Source organism: Drosophila sulfurigaster, chromosome 3 (assembly GCF_023558435.1).
Source record: "Drosophila sulfurigaster albostrigata strain 15112-1811.04 chromosome 3, ASM2355843v2, whole genome shotgun sequence".
Lineage (NCBI taxonomy): Eukaryota > Metazoa > Arthropoda > Insecta > Diptera > Drosophilidae > Drosophila > Drosophila sulfurigaster.
Window position 1 is genome coordinate 20,090,974 of NC_084883.1, and position 22,384 is coordinate 20,113,357.

At 33.8% G+C, this 22,384-nt stretch overlaps 2 protein-coding genes across 3 annotated transcripts; both read right to left on the reverse strand.

Annotated features, from left to right (window-relative positions):
- Positions 1-10,263: 10,263 nt before the first annotated feature.
- On the reverse strand, positions 10,264-11,018 carry LOC133846011 (uncharacterized). Its single transcript, XM_062280708.1, has 3 exons — positions 10,845-11,018; positions 10,561-10,661; positions 10,264-10,480 (listed from the first exon to the last, which is right to left on the reverse strand). Exons 1-3 carry the CDS (start codon positions 11,016-11,018, stop codon positions 10,264-10,266), a joined length of 492 nt encoding a protein of 163 aa, XP_062136692.1.
- Positions 11,019-11,055: 37 nt separating this feature from the next.
- Positions 11,056-18,549, reverse strand: LOC133842766 (uncharacterized). 2 transcript variants are annotated; one of them, XM_062276002.1, is made up of 4 exons: positions 18,407-18,549; positions 14,128-14,290; positions 12,689-12,995; positions 11,056-11,929 (listed from the first exon to the last, which is right to left on the reverse strand). In XM_062276002.1, the coding sequence occupies exons 1-4, from the start codon at positions 18,500-18,502 to the stop codon at positions 11,104-11,106; spliced, it is 1,392 nt and encodes a 463-aa protein (XP_062131986.1). In that variant the 5' UTR covers positions 18,503-18,549; the 3' UTR covers positions 11,056-11,103. The 2 variants fall into 2 exon arrangements, with proteins under 2 accessions (XP_062131986.1, XP_062131985.1); XM_062276001.1 differs by lacking the exon at positions 18,407-18,549 and adding an exon at positions 14,381-14,773.
- Between the last annotated feature and the right edge of the window lie 3,835 nt (positions 18,550-22,384).

Consider the following 22,384-nt stretch of genomic DNA (forward strand, 5'->3'; position numbering starts at 1 on the left):
TTCGGCAAGCTTCACAGCGAATGCGTCAACGAGCAAACCTACAACAACAACAGCAACAACAACAACAGCAAGAAACTACAACAACATTTTGTCACCTGGCAACCCGGCAGCTTCTACAGACACATTAACAGACACAGACAGCGAGCCGGCCACAACGACAACAACAATAACAGCAACAATAACAATAACAAAAGCTGAAACTGCGGCGATAAGTTTGCCAAAGTTGTTAACTTGTCTATTGTTGTTGTTTCGGTTCTTTTTGTTATTGTTGTTCTCAACAAAAGCTAATTATTGTCGCCCGCTCTGCCTATCGCCCTCTCTTTTAGCTGTCTTGCTCTCTCTTTCTCTCCCACTCTTCCGCTGCCTCTCCCTCTCGCAGACGCTCTGTTCTGTTTACTCTCTCGCTCTCTAAGTTCGATTTCCTGGTATTTCTAATCAATCGTATTCACCAATGGAAAGCTTGTCTTTTTAGATACTCTACTTTAAAAAAAAAAAAAAGCGTTGCTTCAGCTAAGAGTTTGATTTCAAGATTGCACTAAAAGACTTTAAAATAAATTAAGCACACAAGGCATATGCAAATTTCATACCATAAATCTGATCATGTTTTAGAGATTAAAATTATATTATATTAAACACTGAACTACCAAATATGGTGCTTAGCAATACAACACAATTCCCAAACGGAAAATTAATACAACATTTATATTAACTTTTTCGAATAGTTCAAACACATATCTCAAAGCTTTAATGGATTAAATTAATTTTAACATATTAAAAACAGCTCTATCAAAAATGGTATTAACATGAAAAACTAACAATAGGACTGAGAAAAATGGTGTTAACATGAAAACTAACAATAGAGATGCAAAAATAAAATTATTGCACCTATTGTTCCATCTCCAAAAATGTAAAAAACAACATCATGAGTATTTTATTCCTCCGCCTTCACTTTAAAAATAAATAGAAATACATTTAAAATTATTTCATCTTCACCTTAAGTATTTATTGGTATTAACATATTAAATCTATTTAAAACCAATTCTCTTTAAAGTTGAGCTAAAGTTGAGATTGAAAAAAAGCTATAACTAAAAAACAATTTTAAAATTTGTTTTTGCTTTTTTCAAGACTGATATGATATATGATATATTGTTTAATTTCTAAACAAATAAATAAATTGAATTTAAGTAAGATTGTCAATCTTGAAATTCGAATTTTCATTTTAATAAAACAATTATCACTGTATATTACATATTAAAGAAATTTTCTATATAGAAATTCGTAGTTTAACATAACACATTTGGAAAACGTAGATATAAAATGAAGATAGATATAAAATATAGATATTGAAATAAGAAAAATTCAAAAATATTAGTCTAGAATATCATTCTTTTCTTCCAACATTTAAAGTTCTTAAAAAAGAAGTAATTTAAATCATTTGCATCTTTAAAAAAAAAATTGAAGCACTTCAATTTAATATTTCAGTTTTCCGTAGATCCCAGATAGAGTATTCAGACTTCGTGATGCAGCGAAAAGTGTTAAGTTCTATTTGCATTCTATTGGTTGAATGATGCCAGCTGTTTTGCTGAGCACCTGGTACAAGCGAATAGAAGGTTTTGGCATTTTGCCAAGCGATTGACAGCTGGAAACAGCTTTCAATTTCAACGCCATCAGCTGGAAGCGTAAAGCGAGACAGGCAAAGTGCGATAGAGAGGCAAGTCGAATGCTTATAAACACAATTAACACACGTTAATCAGGTATAGAACGTTTATTTTGCCTCTTTTTTTTGTTGCTTTTTTTTGCTTAGCGGCAATTACGAGTGCAACTTGGACGGGTTTCTTTTGATTTTAAATGCTTTTTTTGGTTGGTGAGATTTTAGCAATGAAATCATGCGCATAAATACAAAAAATATAATCGCAAAAAGTGGAGAGAAAACAAATATAAATAAAAAAAAAACTACTTGATAAAAGTCTAAAATCAAAATGTTAACTTATCAGACATGCAACAACAACAACATGCGTTCAACAAGCGATTATACAATGTCTATATATGGTATATGTGTATACATTTGTGTAAGTGTATGTGTGTGCTCGCTGAATTTTGTACTTTTATCAATATTTAATCAAGCATTTGGCTTGTTTTCCTTTTGGCATAGGAAATAAAAATGAATGCGTGTTAGAATCAAGGCTGATAGACTGGGTATTTAAAATACCCTTCTATGCTGTACAGGGTATTCAAAGAAATACTTTGCAAAAGCAATTCAAAAATGTACATAAAATAATTAGAAAACAAACATGGGCGTATTTTGGGTAACGCCCAACATTTAAAATTTGAATAATCGCTTGGTCAATAGATAACAAATGAATGCTAATTGCATTTCAGTTCAACTAAAAAATCGTAAAATATATATTTAAAAAAAAAGAACAACGCAGTATTTTCTGATGCGGGTTTCAGGCTGAATCATATGCCAAAAATCTCTCGCGAGCCAAAAAGACCAACAAAAAATGGTGAAAAATAAAAACTGGTAACACAAAATACAAAATACAAAAAATGCCAAAAATGAACAACAATAAACGTCAGCTGTCAGCTGAGCGGCGACATCGACAACAACAACAATAACAACAACAATTGCCACTCAAAGATAGACATAATAAACGAATGGAAATTATCATAATGAAATAATAGCTGTCGAGTTTAGGCCACAACGTCAAGTGTGGGCGCTACAAATGGTCAATATGAAATGGATATTGTGACGAGGGGCATGCAACTTAATCAGTCATTCATGCTTCACACCCAATTAATGCGATGCGAAGGCAATTAAATCGACACTTTTCGATTGAAGTTCGTTCGCAGGTAACAAGAAACCTCACAACAAAGACAATTAAACTGCCACCGATTGAAAGTTTTTCGATATTTCCTTATTTCGCGTGCCATTGACCGTTGATTTAAGAAGTGTACAGACCCAAGTTATATACAAACTATTGAGTCACCCGAAAGCCTGAGAAATTCAACAGCCGCTTTAGCTGTTTTCTGGGTTATGCTAAGTTTAAAATACTTTACCTTGGCTTACTTAGCTGTGGAAATTTATCAGTATAAGCAATTACCGATTATCGATTCGAAATGCTTGCAGTTATCTATTAGGCAAATTGAAGTTTCCTTTCACGAGTCGAAAATTGGAAAGCAGCAGCAAATTGCCTATCAAAATTGAACAGGTTTTCACATATGGTAAATGCTCTTTCACGACTTTCAACTTCTGTTTTTTTTAGTTAGCTAATTTATGCTGACATTTAGTGGCTATCAACTAGCAATCAAAGGTTGATTTTGCCAATTTTAAGAATAAATAATACAAAAATTTTCAATTTTAAAAGAGTTGGGATCAAAAGAACATTTGCAATTTAAAAAAAGTTTGTAATTAGTATTGAAAACAATATAAATAAAAAAAAAATTTAATATTAAGAAAATTTAAAAAGAAAATAAGAAGTGATATTGAGAAGATTTAAAATTTTTATAAGGTGATAAATTAATATTTAGAATCTTTTAAATTAAAAAATCTAAGATTTAATAGATTAGAATAAGATTAAATTTGTGCTCTACATTTTAAATTTTAAAAAGCTTATAATATGCAAATTTAGTGAATTAATATTAACAATATTTTAAATTTAAAAAAGATTAAGGATATTTTAAATTTAAAAAAAATTATAAATTTAATGTTAAGAACGTTTTTAATTAAAAAACCGAAGATTTGATAATAGGACCATATGAAATTTTAAGAAATTTAAGAGTTAATATTGAGAGAATATTGAAATTTGAAAAAAATTAAGAATAAATATTGCAAAATTTTTAAATTTCAAAAAAAAATATGAATTAATATTAAGAAAATTTAAAATTTTAGAAGAAAATGTATAGTAAAAAAATCTATAATGCGCTCCAAACAAATTCTAATTTATTTATAGGTCATTCTTGACTCTTATCTTCTTGTCTTGATTAGAATATCCAATTAATAAGGAACTGCTGCATCAAAGATTCGCATAATTTTCAATTAAGAACATAAATTAGCATTTAGTTTCCATTTAAGAACTTAATTATTTACATTTTACTTTACTTGAGAATTATTCAAGATCTTCATCAGCTGTCTGTCTCAATTTATTGCTGCTTTAATCTAGTCGCTCGATGCTTATCAATTGTCTTTGTTAGTTTGAAAAGAAGAATTAGCGCCTTTGTTGCTCACATACACAAAGTAACTCAGCAAAATCTCGAGTGTTTACTAAACGAGAGTTTACAGTATAAAGTTGGCACTTTTAAATACTCACACACAAAAGTATTTGCAAGAGTCTAAAACTGTTTTTTGCCGGTTGTCTTATCAAAATTTGTGGCATGTCGCTGTGTTGGCAGCGTAAACAAAGGCAGAATAATAAATAATAGCACAATACATAGAAACATTCGCAATGGGCTTTCTTGTTGGCGCACAGTGCGTATGATTAATATGCGGCAAAACAACGCTGTAATAAATAATAAATTAATTGAAAGTTTATAGTTGGGGAAATTTTGACAGGTGAAATTGGGCTTTCAAAAATAGATTTTGTATAGAGAAAAAAGCCTAAAGCAGGGCAAACTTCATTTGCATGCGATGTCTCCCTGCAAGCATCCGGTCATTAAACAATTAATTGAACTATGACCAAATGCCGCCTCGTATAACTCTCGTATGGTATAATTTAAAATGAATTAAAATCACACACACACACATACACACGAAAATAAACTGTGCACACACACACACAGACAGTAACAAGTTATCTAGATCCATGGACAAATAGGGGCAAAAATATTATATATGCACAATATATGGAGCGTATACCATAAACTGTATATATTATTATTATTATTATTAAGTATTATCATATCATATGCGAGCATAATTAAGGCGAATGTGTTTGTTATATCTTTCACGCGTCCACAATCGAAAACCTTATAGTATAGTATTACTTAATATTTCCTATAAAGTGCTTATCGCACTTGGATTTAAATATTTAATGAATCGAAGGTCGTCGACGTGTATAACACTTTAGTTGTTTTTTTTTTGTAGCACACTTTGGGCTTGCCTCGGGGGGATTAAATAAAAGTAAAGCTCAACGCAACTCAACTGAACTCAACTCTGAACTTTGCGTTCGCAATTTGCGAACTAATTTGATAAGGTTAATTAATAGCTTGGGCCATAAAAATTAATAACTCACGTTGTGCCAGAAAAGTAAACGTTGTTGTTGTGACTGGAAACGCCTTTAGCTGCAGCAACACACACACACACTCACAGTGATAAATGCGAACACTCACGCACGCGCACACACTTGCAGTGAATTGCCGTAGGACAAGAAGAAGAAGACGAAGAAGCGCAGCAGCAACAACAACAAACTAAACAAGACAAATTCACTTAAATGCTTACAGAGTGGGAGGAGAGAGGATTAAACGCAATTCACGCGCGCGCTTCTTAACTGTTGTTGTTGTTGTTGTTGGTACTTGTTCTTTCTCTTCATTTATGCTATGCTGCTTCTTCTGCTTCTTAAGAGCTTAGCGATCGACGCGTCGCAGCATTCACTGTTGTTCTTCTTGTTGTTGTTATTGTTGGGTGCAAAATATCACACACACATTCGCACTGCGAACTTTTCGACTCACGACGACGACGAAGACGAAGACGACGACGATGACAACGACAACAACGACGACGCCGACGACGATGCCGACAACTTGACTTGGCAAAACTTCTGTAGTAACTAAATAGCAGGGGCCTACGGTATCGTATAGCACAAAACAACGGCGTATTTGGCGACAGCGGCGCAAGCACGCTGGCAGCAGCGGCAGCGCAGCGTCTATTCGGCACAGTGGTTCACACACGGTGCGCCTGCATTCAAATGTTGCATTTGATGACAATGTGAGTAAATGTAAAAAAATTATAATTTGAAATTTAAAAAAAACTGTAATTATTTTTGGATAAGTACTAAATAAATGCACCGTATTGAAATGTTGCATTTAGCAACAATCTAGGAAAATGTAACAATATTATAATTTTGAATGATTAAAAAACACTGTAATTATATTTAGAGAAATATTAAATAAATGCATTGTATTGAAATGTTGCATTTAGCAACAAGCTAAGTAAATGTAACAAAATTATAATTTTGAATCATAAGAAAATACCACAATTATTTTAGAAGAAATACTAAATAAATGAGGATTAAGTTTAATTATTAGTTTTTTAAAAGTCAATAGAAATTGTGTCCCTACAAAGGACATTGTCAATTACTAAATCGAAGAAGAAATAATGATTATGTATATTACTAATAAGGTTACTCTACTGTGGCAGGGTATTCAATCTTCGTAGTGCCTAGTTTTCATTTTTATCGTCAGATTTACAGCACTTAAATTACATTTACCATACACAATGTAAAATCCAAGCAATGTTTCCAACTCAACTTTTAACCGTATGCCCTTTAACCCATTTTAAAATGAGAAAAAATTGCTAGACTAATTAAACCAATTAAATATGCATATGTTATCATAACGCTGAACCACTGTACGCAGCTTTTTGATTAGTTTGACGTTGACTTGTTGCTGCTGCTAGCGCTAACTGCGACGGCAACTGCGATGCGAGTGGTGGGTGCTATTGGGGGACTCACAACTCAGTCTCCGTGTCTGTCAGCTTCGCCTCACAACGGTCTCTGTCTGCTTTGCTCTGCTCTGCTCTGTGAGCTGTGTTCTGCAGCCGGCTTTGGCGTGACTTGTTGACGATTTGTTGCTGTTGCTGTTGTTCTCTCTCTATGTTTGCCTTCGACGCTTTGCGCTGCGTTTCGGCGCTGGGCACGAACCACAGATCCGATATTTTCCAATTTGTATGCATAAATTCACACACAAATGCACACAAGCAGCGTGTAAAAAGGGGTGCGGAGTGAAGCGGACTGGTTGAGGGGGAGTGGGATTGGAGTGTGTGAGTCAGGAGACAGCAACAACATCAACAACAACATGCGCTTGCCCAGAATCAATGGGTTAGGCTTGTCCAAGCAAAGCAAAAGGCAAAGCGAAAACTGAAAAACTGAAAACCAAAAACAAAACAAAAGAACCCAAACAAACAAAACAGCAAATGAGTGCGAGAACGAGTACTCGTCTGAGTACTCACATGGACACTCACACTCACACACTCACACTTGCACATGTGCGCATCTGGTTTAGGGCAGGCACGAGGCCTGGCGACTGCACATGTGTGGGATGAGTATTTGGGGGAAAGGGGGAAGGAGGTCATAATGATGACAACGACGGCACAGTGCGGGTGGCGTTGCCAGAGTGTCGAGGGCTGTTCAACAAGTTCCCAGACCAATATGTCGATTATATTTGGATATAATCTATGGAAATTCCCTTGAATACTATCTTGATTTTTATAGAGTTTTATAACTTGGCAATTCCACATCAAACACTGTATGCTTTCGATAAGGAAGCTTATAAAAATGTTGGGTGTAGTACATGCATGCAAATGTTAAGGTAATAAAGGAACTTTATTGTTTAAGTGAAACTATTTTTCATAGCCAATAACAATCTGTAGATATGGATATGCTACACTATGAAATACTTTTTGAAGACACAGATCGTTTAAATAAATGGAAAAATTCGTGTGATAATAAAATTTAAAATATTTGACAGAAATATTTGCTTTTACAGAATTAGATACTTATTATGACAAAGATATGTACATATACATATAAATCTATATGATACTGGATTCCGGCTCTACCAGAACCACACAACGCACCCTCGCTATTAAATGGATATTGAATATTGATATGGGAATAGTTTACTTCGACATACTAGCTAATTATTAAAAAAAAATATTCTTCTCATTTACGAAATTCAATTAAAATACTCGCATGTTAAGTAAATTAAAAATATACTAATCAACATTACTTCTTGTAGAATATTTAATTATTGTAAAGCGGGTATATCTGGAAGATTATTATGTATATTCTACATATATAATACACGCTTATTTATAGGATATGAAAGCTCTATCTGTCTAGCGATATATGCTTTATAATAAATGAATAATTAAACGATTAAATATATTTTCATAATATTGGTTTAGATATGAATTCTAAACTTAAAAGAAAATACTTTTATTTTCTGTAAATCTATACCATCATATAATAATTGTAAAACTGTTCTATAGACAATGTAAACTCCATCTCAGAGAATGGATAAGAAGTGAATATTATACAAGAAACAATTTTTAAAATATTTTTAATTTATTTATCGAGTATTTTAATATGTAATTTATCTATCAAATACGTAAACTCTATATCAGAAATGTATTGTAATAATTGAAGATTGGAATTATTAAATAGATATACATATTTTTTGAATTTCTAATTTAAATAATGCCTTTTCTCTTTTGAATTTACAATTCATTTCTAAGTGCAACTATACCACTAAGTTAAGTTTAATTTACTCTTTTATCTCCAAACAATATCCCCTTAATTTCCTGCTAATTTCAGGGGTATTTACATTTGCCTGTTGCCGGCTTTGAGCGCTGTCCACTCAACCCTCTCCCCCGGTCAATTCCCTTCCGCTAGCCATACAGCAAAGTTCCAGCACATCGTCATCGTCATCGTCGTCGTCATCGTCAAGCCCCAACAGGCAGCAACAGACAGCGGCAAGGGCGCATTCCCTCAGCGGCAATGTGGCAGCGCATAAGTACTCAGACAGCCACAATACGAATACACTCATATTCACTTATATGAAAGGGGCTACGGGGTCAGTTTGTGTTCTGTTCTAGAGTCTAAAGCTAAAGCGACGATAGTTATTATTGCCACAGCGAGTGCTGTATAGTATTTTTTGTTTTGTTTTCTGTTTTTCAGCTTTTGTTATAATTTTTTATGGTTTGTTTTCGTTTATGCACTGAAATGTGTCCCATGAACAACACATCGGATTAACAGCAGCGAGGGAGGGGAGAAAAACAAAAGCGACTAGCGAGAACATTCCAACATTATTACGTATTGTGAATACAGAGCACAATACGAGTATATGTATGTTATGATGGGGGAGGTTCCCAAGCAATGCTGTAGACATGGTGAGCTCATTTGTAGTGAATAGTTGGACAGGTCTAGGTTGCCATGGAAGCTGCATTGCTGAGCCTGTCCGCTGATTGACAGCTCCAGGACAACGCAGGACTTACGAGTGGCTTGTTATGGGAAAAGCACTGTCAATTTATTTAGAAGATAAAGCAAAGTGACGAGAGATTCAGAGAGCGGGTTGAGGGAGCGAGAGAATAAGCTATACTTGGTGCTTAGTAAAAATAAATGGAAAGCTAATAAATGAACATCAAACTTGAGAGAGTTGTCGAGAAATTTTCGAGAGAATCGAACTCAACAAGATATTAAAGATTAAAAATAATATAAAAAAATGAAATATGAAACAGAGGTATAAGTTAGACAATAATAAAATACGATTTGCCATTGAGATACACACGAAATATATGTATAACATATAGAAAAATAAATTAATAGTGAAATAGTTTAAAGATGATAAAACAAGTAAAAATACGTACACAAAAAATAGAACATAAAGATACAAATGGTTGGTAAAATATTTAGTTAGAAAATATCAATAGAAAATCAATGCCAGAAAGTCACATTGATTTAAAGATGACTTAAGTATGATATAAAGATATAAAGATGAATAAGGAATAATGCAAAGGCAAAGACAATCAAGCATAGAATTACGTATTTTGAAAATACTTATTAGAAATACTTGAAAAAAAGATTATAATCATTAATTTTATGATTGTAGAATTTCTGTAGAATTTTGGTCTTGATTTAAAAATAAACCTTCTTGGTTTTATTTTAACATCATATAATCTTTATTTAAGATTCTATTCTTGATTTCAGCACTTTCTTCTTTCTGTGTAAGAAATGATTTCAAAGATTTGCTTTTTGATTTTAGCACGATTTTTCTTTATATATAAGAAATGATTTCAAAGCAAATAAAGCAAAGAAAATAAAAGTTCAGCAAGTAACTTTCATTGACTTGAAGATGATACAAAAATAGATTATAAAGTCGAAGAAGCCAAATGTTAATAGAGTGAAAACAAATCAAATAAATTTCAACGTTAGATAATAAGTAAAATATTAGATAAAATTCGAAGATGAAAAATCCTTAAAAGATTAAAATCAAAAGATTAAATATTTGGTCTTACGGTTAACAAAATTGTGGCAATAATTTAGCGGCTGCCTACAAAAGTGAACGTGACAAACAACAAGCTGTTAACAACAACAGCGTTAAGCTAAAGCTAAGCTCACCTGCTGTTGCTGCTGCTGCTCTTGTTGTTGTTGCTTGTGTTGCTGGCGTGTCGCCATTTTGAAGTGCTTGGCTCTTGCGTTTTAAGTATGGCGTGCCGCAGTGATGGCAAGCTTCCGCTTCCGGTATAGCTGTTGTTATAGCAGTTGGGCTGCAAGCGCACAAATTAGCCAAGCTGTTTTCTAACGTATTGCAGCTGCTGTTGTTGCTGTTGCTGTTGTTGTTACTTACCTGCTGAGTGCCAATATTAAAGGACCGCGTGCACGCTGAGCCTTGAGCACATTTAATAGCTGTGCATCGCTCAAATGGACATCCTGCAGCCGCAGCGACGACTGCAAAAGGCCAAAAGGCGCATTAGCGAAAAACCAAAAAACCAAAACGAATCGAAATTAAATTTAACTTAAAGCACAGTTGTGCATTTATTGAGTAATAGCGAAACAAGTTGCTTAGGTACTACACACACACACACACACACCCACACACACAGACACACTATGAAATAAAGTGAGTCATACACTTTTGGACACACGTTTGGCGGGCAACGGTGGCGCCTCCGGCTTGGGCTTTGCCCCACGACGCAGCGAACAGAACTTTAGCATTGAATATGGTACAAAATATGTTATATGTGTGTGAAGGCAACAAGCGACACCACAAGACTGACTCGACGGCCAAAACAATCTCGACTTCATGCTCGAACAGCAATTTGATGGGCGTTTCGTTCGCCCGGCGCGGCGATAAGAGCGACAAAGCCAATCATCGCCAGATGAGCGGCAACTACGCCAGCGCGCAGATGCCACGCCGCTCCATGAAGACCTCCAGACATGTGGCATCCACACGATCGAACAGCAGCGAACCAAAGCGTCGCGCCGTATAGTCCACAATCAGCACCATTTTGCAATTGATGCACTTGTCGCGATAGTGAAACAACAGTCCCACCGTCTGATGGACAATGTGATCCACGAATCCCGGCGCCGAGCGATACACCTGATGATTGCCCATCTCCACAATCGCTCGAGCATTGACCACCACCTTGCTGCGCATGTAAGCGGGCATCACTTCGAGTGTCCTTCGTACTTTCGACTGCGTGTAGAGCAAACGATTCAGCGTGTGTCCGGGAGCATTGAAAGTATCGTTGCTATCGCGACGATAGAAGAACACATTGCGAAACACAAATCCCGAGGTGCGTCCCTCGTCGCATTGCCTCAGATAGTCAGCTAGTGAGTTGTGCTTCAGCGGCATGAGCACCTCATCCAAATCGACGACAGCCGCATAGCGATGATTGTCTACGACGTTGGCGCGATAGACGCAATCGTTGAACTGTGCCACAATCCCAGCGTAGTGCACATCGTGCAGATGCGCTTGGACATTCCATTCGAAGACATCCGCCAAGCCTAAACGTTGATAGTGATCGAGCACGCGACGCACTTCGTCGCTGGCCTCCACGTAGTAGAAGTAAAAGTGTGTGGCGCCTTGCAGGCGATACATTTCCACAAACTCCACGAGTCGCAGCACATTCGAGTAGTTCTCCTGCAGCGGACCGACACACACGGAAATCGTGGCACGAGATTTGCCAAACATCTCCGTCATGTTGCGTGGATAACTGGGAAATGAATAAAAGATTAATAATCAGAATACATATAAATTATAGGAGGGCGAGCTGATAAGTAGTTGATTCTCTTTAAATAAATTATACTTGCTGCATTTGGTTGAATACGGTCTTTATGATTTATTGCGATCAGCTAAAAATCTAAAAAGTTGTTTAAGAAACAATTTTATATCCCAAAAAACGGAATTTTTCGCATATTGTGGTATATCAATATACAACATATAGCATTTGGTATATTTAAATATGTTTTTTGGAAATATATTTAGTATATTATATTTTTGTTATATTATTTATTCGGTATATTTAAGTATTTTTTAGGTATACATATACTTTGTATATTTTAACAATAATGTCGAATGCAAGAATTTATATTAATGCGGTATTATTGTCAAAATATACAGCGTATATTCCAAAAAAATACTTAATTTTCCCGAATATATAATATATTGTTTATGATTTCTGATTAAATATCGTAAAAATTGTTTTAGAACAGCATTTTTTCGTGCTACCAATATATCCAATATAGCCCTTGGTATATTTTAAAATTTTTTGGTATATATGTATATTTTAACATTATATGACATTTTTATTCTTTCATTAAAATTTGCTAGTGGCTATCTCACTCTCAATCGAATTTAACTTTCTCACTTGTTAAAAAAAATGTATCTTAAAGATTCAATTTGAATGACAAAATCTCAATGGATGTCCACACTAACACATTACTTATCAGCCCACTCGCGTAACTTAACTCACCTAATCTGTATAAAACTTGGACTTAGATGACTCAGTCGATTGGAGGCATAGCTGAGTGCCACAACTTGTGGCAGCCGCACCAGCGAATCTTTCTTCACGTGCAGCGGACACATGATACTCCAGGCTGCAAAGCTATTGTTGTGCACATCGTGCATCGCGCCCGCCTCCTCAGCCACAATCTCGTGGCTCGAAAAGTCCGCATAGCGAACTATGCAACTCACCCTCGAGTCGCGCAATCGCTCTGGCAGGATGGCAAAGATGCGCAGGGATCCCACAGTCAACAGTTGCTCATCCAGCTGCACATTGCCTGAAAGGAATCAGAGGTAAAGAATCAGGGTTGAAATATAATTGACAAAGCAGTTCAGGTTTTATTCTTATGGCTTCCTTTAGATTACCAAATAAATCTTGCGCACTTTCTTGTCAAACTACAATTTAATATGGGGTAGGTAATAAAAGGATTGTAGCATATCAATGAAAGTGTGTATCCCAAAAGAAAACGACACATGTTCGAGAAACATTAACAGACGAGTTTGTTATTGCTGGAATAGATAATTACAATCTTATACGCAGGTATAATGTTTCCTTTTTATTCACTATTATTTCAGTATAGGGTAGAAGGTAGAAGTAGAACGCCTACTTACTAAGAGTGTTAGTTACTTTGGCTGACAATCTTGTATATTTGGCACTTTGTGGTATCTTGCGAATGTTGTACTATATATCCTATATAATTTTAGTATTTTTGTGGTTTAATGGTAAATTTAATCAATGGATAGCAGATATCTCAAGTCCGAGCAGACTCGACTGGCGCTTTCTTACTTATGTATATGCTTATATTGAAAGCAGCACTCAGAAATGATGACATATTTTGAAATTTATTTATTTCTGAATTTAATTTGCCTGCATTTAGAGCTAGCTTCAGTGACTTTAGATTTATGAAAGCTACGACTAAGTAATCTATATTACTTATTATATTATTTAAGATGGATCATGAGAAAATATATTTGTAAATAGCTGATTCCCTTAATGATACATTTCATTGTGTTGCTTATAATATTCTTATTTAATTTAATCTCTTTAATTAAAAATGCTCAATTTGTGTAGTGCCATTTCTTTTGCATTACACATTTTAGTATTTATATTTTACACTAGCGAAATGTTTATATTTTTAACAGGTTATAATAATTAAATCAAAATGAACTATTCAGATTTTTTAAGTTTGACCTTTTGCTATATTATTTATTTATTGAAATCGAAAGATTCATTTCACGGAAAATGTTTTACATAATAACACAACCTACGCCTTGTATTTGATGTGAATATTATCTTTTTTTTAAATAAACTTTCTACATTTATTTAAAGTTATTATTTTAACTAGAAGATTTCACGAACGTCATTCATTTTCTCTGTTATAACTTATCAATTTGTTATTAAACACTCACGTATGATATCAGTGCGCACATCGAAGTAGGCTGAGAATATTTCGTGCCTCAAAGTTGTGTTTCCAATGCGTCGCCAGCTGTTGTTGTAGTTCCAATGTGGATTCGGTTTCTCATAGATGAGTTGTCGCTGCAGCAGCTTGAGATCATCGCGCAGGCGTTCGTTCTGCAAATGTGTCAAAAGATTATCCCAGAGTCAAAGCACAATCACACACACACATTCTCACACACACACACACTTTTGATAGAGACTCACAATTGTTGTGCGCATGGAGATATAGAATAGTATTAGCATGGTGCATGCCACGAGACCCGAGAGCGTAAAGTAAACATATTGAAAACGATTCTCTTGCGCCGCCAGCATTTTCACAACATATATCCCGATTTCATATATACATATATGATTCTTTATGTATATGCACCACCGTTTAAATGTATGTTCTCTTTTTCTTTTTTTGTCTCGACTTTTGAATTTAAATTAATTTAATTTGTTTCTAAGCGAACGTGACCTTGAGTGGCGCACGCAGCCGTAGTAACCACTTGAAGCACTGTTCTATATATCTCTATCCTCTTGGTCAATAACTGTCGATGTCCAGGTGTGAATTACAGTTATGCGACTTGTGCGCCAAGCTGCCTACTCGTGACTACCACAAGTGTCATGCTGCTCAGGAGTCGCCATCGGCATCGCAATCGCCATCGTCTCAGCTGGCGTCGCTGTTTGTTTATTTTCAAACGTCGCCAACTGCGACGCCAACAGCGACGTCGACGTCGACGTCAACGACGACGCCGTCGCCAAACCCCCCAAAGCAACTCCTGTTGCTTGTTTTGTTGATGGGCGGCCATCGATTAACGATAACATGCTTAGCAGCGGGGGCAAGTTCTGGTTCAAAGTGCCACCAGCGGGTGAGAACGAGAGGGGGTGATAAGAGGGAAGGGTAGGGGAGGGGAGGCATTTACAACGAGCGCATAACAACAAAACTCGCGCGTCTTTCAGTGTCATCATCGAGGGCTGTCCCCAACCTCGGCATTCTTTGTTCAAACTAAAGCCAACTATTCAGCTACACTCATCAAAATAATTGCTTGAATTATGTAGAATACGACAATAAAAAACAAGTTCTAATTGGGACATTATTTAGATACAAAAAACTTTCAAAAGATTTCCATTTCTTTTTAATGACATTAGCTGAAAGCGAAAGCAAATAAAAGAAGAATCTATTAAAGAAATAAATTTGAATATTATGAAGAAAACAATAATGTTAAATATAAAATGATCTACCAAAAATGTGCTAAGACAACATATTTTTGGTAGATCATTTTATAATAATAATAGATAAGTCAATTTTCATATTTAGAAATATATTTTTAGAAAATGCTACAAGAGTATGCAAAAATAATAATAATAAGTAAATAACATTTGAATATTCAGAGGGAAACAATCAAAGAAGTATCCAAATATTTTGATTTATAAGATTTATATTTATATAATTCAAAATATTTATAATAGAAAAACTTGCATAGCAAGAGCAGTGTTGAAATTATAACTTATTCAGACACATTTTTCTTGGCATCAATTGCAATAGGCAATAAATCTGAATTGTCATAAACATGGCAGAACTGTCAAGTAAATCTGTTTGGTTGTCCGTCAAAGAATAATTTAAAATAGAAATATATATAAATATTATAGAGAGCTGACTTATAAAATAAATACATGAAAGAATAATTTTTGTAAAAATTGAAATTGAGTGAACGGATTAAAGATTTGAATTGCAGAAAAATTAATAAAATATGATAATTCGGCTCATTAAAGTTTGATTTGAGATTTCTTTAAGAAATACACGTTTTTATCAATAAGAAAATATAATTTAAGAATTTAGTAACACAATTTTTTATTTTAATATTCATTCATGATTTTAATATGATTCATGATGATTATGAAAAATCTTTGAACTAAAAATCAACATTCAAATTTTTAAGCTTGTTTTAAGAACCTAAGAAGTTAAATACGTATAACAATAGAGAACTGGCCTATACAATAACTGCAGAAAATGATCATGATGTAAATGTTGTACAAAATGAAATTGCATTTGCGGATTAAAGATTTAAATTGTACCAAAAAGAAAAGAAAATAAAATGAGTAAAAAAAAAACGAAATTTCGAGGATTGAAAAAGTAAAATATTATTCACCAATTTTATATAAATTTATTTATTGGTATTTTAATGAAATTTTGAATGTTTTGTCTTAATTTTGTAACTTTAAAAATTAGCTTCACTGTTAAACTGAAGCTCTTTTAACACTTCTCAGTCACAAAATGTTTGCAGTGCTTTTTGCAATTGCAAAACTTAATCCATATTTGCACATTCAGCTAATGTCATTAGTTTTTATTGGATTTTAATGCGATTTTCTCTATGGTTGGGCATTATTTTTGCGAGTGTTTGTTTTGTGGTTTGTTCGCAAACACACACGCTGACCTGCCGCAGTCGCAATACGCAAATGATGATGACACCCACGCACTCACACACACACACACATACATACAGAAGCACTCCACTCCCTCACACAGACGCAGACACAGACACAGACACTGAGAGAGAGTGGGGCACAACAAGTGTCTGGGGCAGGACTCTAGCGACGCGTATGCAACAAGTTAATCAACGTACGTTTCGCATGAAACTGGCGCCATTGGCGACTCTCTGTCCTCGCGTCATCCGCTGTCGCCAGCAGCAGCGTCAACTGCGCAGTCAGCGTCGACGTAGCTTTGCTGTTTGTCAGTGTATTAGTGCGAGTTGTTGGGGGGCAGCGTCGATTTATATGTCTCTGTGTTAGTGGCATGTAAACGCACTTCAATTCAACATGAGTCGACTTTATAAATTGTAGGTTTTGTTTCTCAATTGGAGTGCTCCACTAACACTGTGCGGGGGTGTGTGTGTCCGTGTGTCCCTCAATAAGTGTGTGTGTGTCTGTGTGTGTGTATGAGACATTATAAATTTAAGCTATTTTTGAACAGAATATATAGAAGAAAAAATAAAAATATATATATATATATATATTTATATACTTGTTCCAAAACTCTTAATACATTTGTCTTGGCTGTCCAATAGAAAAATTATTATTTGCTCTGTGGCTACAGATGTAAATATATATAGATTATATATACACGATATTTATGTTGTAGCTGTGTTTGTTCAGCAAATTAATTTGCTGTTGTTTATCATTGCCAAGCTGCACCCTGGGCTGCAAACACAACTTACTTTATCAAGTTGAACAAATTCAATATTCAAAATTTTAAAGAAAAGAAAAAAAAATAATTATATATCAAATTTTTCATTAAAATCGTAAATAAATAATAATAATAAAAATGTTCCAAATTTCATAAACATTTTGAAATAATGTTTTTATTTCCCATTTAAAATTCAATAAAACTCAAGGCTTTTAATTTATTTAATAATAATTTAAATAGTTAAATAATGAGGTGTGTCTAATTTCAAAATTCAATAATATCCCAAATTCTTAAATTATGTATTTAATGACCATTGAAATATGAAATAATTCTCTATATTTTTAGTTTACTCCTCTTTACAAGTTCCATCATTTTTATTTCCACTTGCCGATTATTTTCGTATTTCGACTTTAGCATTTTAATAAAAAAATTTAATAAAATTTAATATGAAAATGTTACTATTACATTCCTATTTAGAATTCAATATTTTTATAAATTTTTAAATAATGTTTTATTTACTTTCCGTTTAAAATAATAGTGTATTTACTTTCACATCTTTTTTTCTTACTTTAGAATTTTAATATACATGCTCATATATGAATATGACTATCACATAACATATTATTTTCCCATTTAAGAATTAAGTGAATTTCTAGCGTTTTGATAACGTGGTAGTTACTTCTCTTTTTTTTTCCTTTTATTTCTTAAGAATTTTAATTGGCACGCTAAAATAATGTTTGAGGGTGTCACTATGACTCTCACACATTATTTTCTCTAATTAATTTATGAATATTTTGCTGCACTTTGACCACTGTGCAGTAGGCGGTTTTTGGGGCACTTTCCAATGAGAAAACACGAAACGTTTTCATTTCAAATAAGAAAGAAAAACGGGCTGCTTCGATTCATTTGAATTAATTTTTCATTTCATTAAGCACGCAAAAGATTTTCACTTGAATATGACAATATGTTGCCAGAGGGAAACCCCTCTCTCTCTCTCTCTCTTTCTGTCTCTCTCACGTTCTTTTTCTCTGTCGGAAAATGAATTAAAAATACTTATAGCTTACACGCAGAAATGAGTGTTCGTAGAGTATGAAGAAGTAAATAAATACAACTAAACACAGAAAATGGTTCAACTTTGGACGATACGATAGACGAAACATTTTCAACGCTTGCCCGTTACAGCAAACATGACTTTAACAACTCGCGAGCCAGGTGAGAACTGGAATCAATATCGAGTCGAATTCATTGCGCCACCTTATCATGCAGTCAACTGATAAGAGCTCTTATCAGTGAGGTGTGCGCTCTCAATGGACTGAGTAAGATAAAGTTAATAGTTAATATTGCTTTTACCTGAGTGCTTGATCAATTCGGCTTTAATGCAGCTGTCGCTCCTCTTCTCATCTTTACACTTTTACTTTCACACAATAAAAAAAGGACAGCCCGCATTTGAGCAGTAGCTATTCGAATGCCATAAAATTCGATAGTCAGCAACCAGCATAATTGTCAAGCTGCCCACCAGTAGCCAAATGTCTGACGCAGTCGCATTAATCTCACCCCAAAAGAAAAAAGAAAAAGGAACTGTGTGAAAAGCTGGCAAATCTCCCTTAGCACAGCGTGAGAAAATGTGTTTTGGCAGATCAGTGCCAAAGGGAAGTTTAAGGAGAAAATCTTGACTGCTTTAATATGCACTCCACTACATAAAAAAAGCGTATCAACTGGTTGTTATTTTCCCATACACCACAACAAACTACACCATTAATAATTAACCATTCCCATACACTTTATGTTGGAGAGTTCGAGATCTTGCCGTGTTGGCGGTGGTGGCATTTACTTTATTTTTATACCCGCTACCCATAGGGTAGAAGGGTATTATAACTTTGTGTATGTAACAGGCATAAGGAGGCATAAAGTATTCCTGATCAGTGTCAACAGACTAGACAATCTAGCCATGTCCGTCTGTCTGTCCGTATGATCACCTATGTAGATCTCAGACACTATAAGAGATAGAGTTATAATTTTTTTCGACAGCATTTGTTATGTTGCATGCAGATCAAGTTTATTTCAAATTTTTGACATGCCCACTTGCCTCTACAAATTGACAAAAATCGAACAACAAGCGTAATTTTATAGAGTCGAATTTTGGTATATACAATAATAACTATAGTCTTAGTGATTCCTGAAAATTTGATTGCGATCAAATAAAAATTGTCGAGGTTATTAAAGAAATACTTTAGTAAGGGCAAAAGCGCCTACTTAATAGGGTTGAGTTGCTTTGGCTGACAATCTGATATATATTTTTCTCTATAGAATATCTTGAATGTAGTACTATATAAATATACCAAATATACAATTTGACATATTTTTAGTATTTTTATAGTATTTATTATTTTGATATATTATGATAATACCACCGCAATATTTTGCTTTTATTGAAAATGGGTAGCGGGTACCTCACAGTCGAGCACACTCGACTGTAGCCTTCTTACTTGTTTACCCTCCACCAGCAGCAGCAACAGCACCAAAGGCACCACCACCAAAGGCACTTAGCAACAACAACTCTTGGGATCGTGTGCGTGGCATACCAGCATAAACACATTTCCATTTCAATAGAGACCATGAGCTCGTATATCTTCAGAACCCCCTAGCTCAGCGGAACCAGGGAACCCAAAGCAAAAGGGCACGCCTGCGTTCTGGACGCAAAACATTTTCATTTCATGCGAAAGTATTTTTCAATTGTTGAGTTGCCCCTATTGTGTCAGAATTTTTGCTTTATTTGGTGGTGGGTTTCGAATGTCGGTCTTTTACTATAAATAGCCAGACGATCTGGCAGTTGAGCACAGTTCAGTTTGGAGTTTAACCAAGTGCAGAGCCACAAGCAATCAAAAAAGAAGTTTTAAGTGCCACAGCAACAAAGTAAAGCAACAGCATTTAAGAAGAGAGAGCACACAATTCAAAAGGCGGCTGAGCCGTCGCCGAGTTCAAGGTGGCGGCCAGCTTGGAAGAACATAAAAAAAGTACAGTTTGAATATAAAATGCATTTTTAAATTTAATTTGTGAAAATGTTTAACAACGTTGAATTGCTGTAAGTATGCCCAAATGTTGCCACAAATACAATTCTCTAATTAAACAATTAATTTTTATGCAGCTTACCGCATTTAAAAAAATTTTATGAAATGAACAGACAACGCTCAATGGCAACTGCTTGGAAGAAATACTTCACCAGAGTTCAACAAATCATTTTTTTGAAAGCTCAACTAAACATATGTCCGAGAATTGAAGCAATCAATCGAAAGCTTAAGAAAATGTTTTTATGAGAGCTCAAGACAACTCTTTTTTGAGAGAGTAACAAAAAACATTCTTCTTCTCGACAAAATATTCTTATAAGAGCTTAACAATTCACTCTTAGGAGAGCTTAAGACAACTCCTCTTTGATAGAGTAACAAAAAACATTCCCATGAAAACTCAACAAAACAATCTTTGGAGAATTTTAGAAAACATTCTTATGAGAGCTCAACAAATCACTCTTATGAAAACTCAACAAAGATTTGTCTGAGAAAGTTAAGAAAACACTCATCAGCTCAGGAAAATATTCTTATGAGAGCTCAACGAATCCCTCTTACAAGACCTCAACAATACCTATAAAATACTTATGAGAGCTCAACAAAATTGTCTCAACGAGCTAACTCTAAACCTAAAAACTTAACATTTACAACAACTACTATCAACAACGTGTTTGACTCACACAACTAGCCAAACACTGAGTCACCTTCGTCAGTTCGTCATTTTGGATCATCTATCTTCGTATGGCTACAATTCTGGAGCTAAGCAAGAAGCGAGCATTTCTTATCAGAGACATTGCGACAATATTTGTGTAGTTTCCAGAGAAATGTCATAAGAACGCGACACGAACGATTTCCATTAATTTTTTGTGCCTTTTTTAGTTTGAATTTTCGGTTTCGATTGCTGTTTTTTGTTAACTTTCGTTATAAAGCTATAAATTTGTTGGTCTAACAATATCCTTGTTGAAAGTTTCCGGCAAAAAAAAAAAAATCAAATTCAGAAATAATTATTAATTACTTAAGAAATCCCAATGTAAAATCGCGAAATTTTTAACGATGTATATTGCCAATAGCAGGCGTGTTTTTGTTACAATTGAAAAAAAAAACAAACAAAATATTTATTAGTAAGTTAAGTTTAAAAAGTCCAAGAATTTTAATTTCCAATTCTTTTTTACAATTTTTATTTGGTAAGTTTTCAATTTCATTTTTATCATTTGTGTTTCGTTATGTTTCAAGTTTCATTTTCAACATTGGTTTCTTTACCATTTTATTTATGGGTAAGTTTTTATTTAAATATCTTATTTTCGTTCTTCTTTTTTATTATTATGTTATAATATTTTAAATTATTTTCTTTTACTCTGTTCTTATATTTTTTATTCAAAATATATTATAATTTAATGTAATTTTTCAACTTTATTTCACATTTTTTACAAATCTTTCAATATTTCTTTTTTATAATATTAAAAAGTTCTTATATTATTTTGATATATTATTTTGATTTATTGTTTATTGTTTTTTTTTAGTTCTCCCGTTATTTTCTCATTAATTGATTTCCCAAGAATATTTTTTTAACTTAAATTATTTTCTTTATGATTTATTTGCTGCCTTTTAATTATTTCTTTTTGAGCATCCTTAACTTATTTTCAAGTTTTACATAAGTTGTTTTTTTTAAGAATATTAATTTATTAAATTTTTATATTTTATGTTTCAAAAGTTTTCTTTGATTTTCGTTATTATTATGATTTTAAATTTTATTCAATTTTTTACAAACATTTTAATTGTTTTTTTCTTCATAATGTTAATTTATGAAGTATTCATTTTAAATCTGAATTTAATACTTTATGTTTCAAAAGTTTTTCTTGACTTTCGTTATTTTTATGATTTTCAATTTTACATCTGTTTTACAGTGTTTTAAATAAATGTATTTTCTTTAATGATTAGTGAAACTGAATTTTATTATTTTGTGTTACATTTATTATTGTC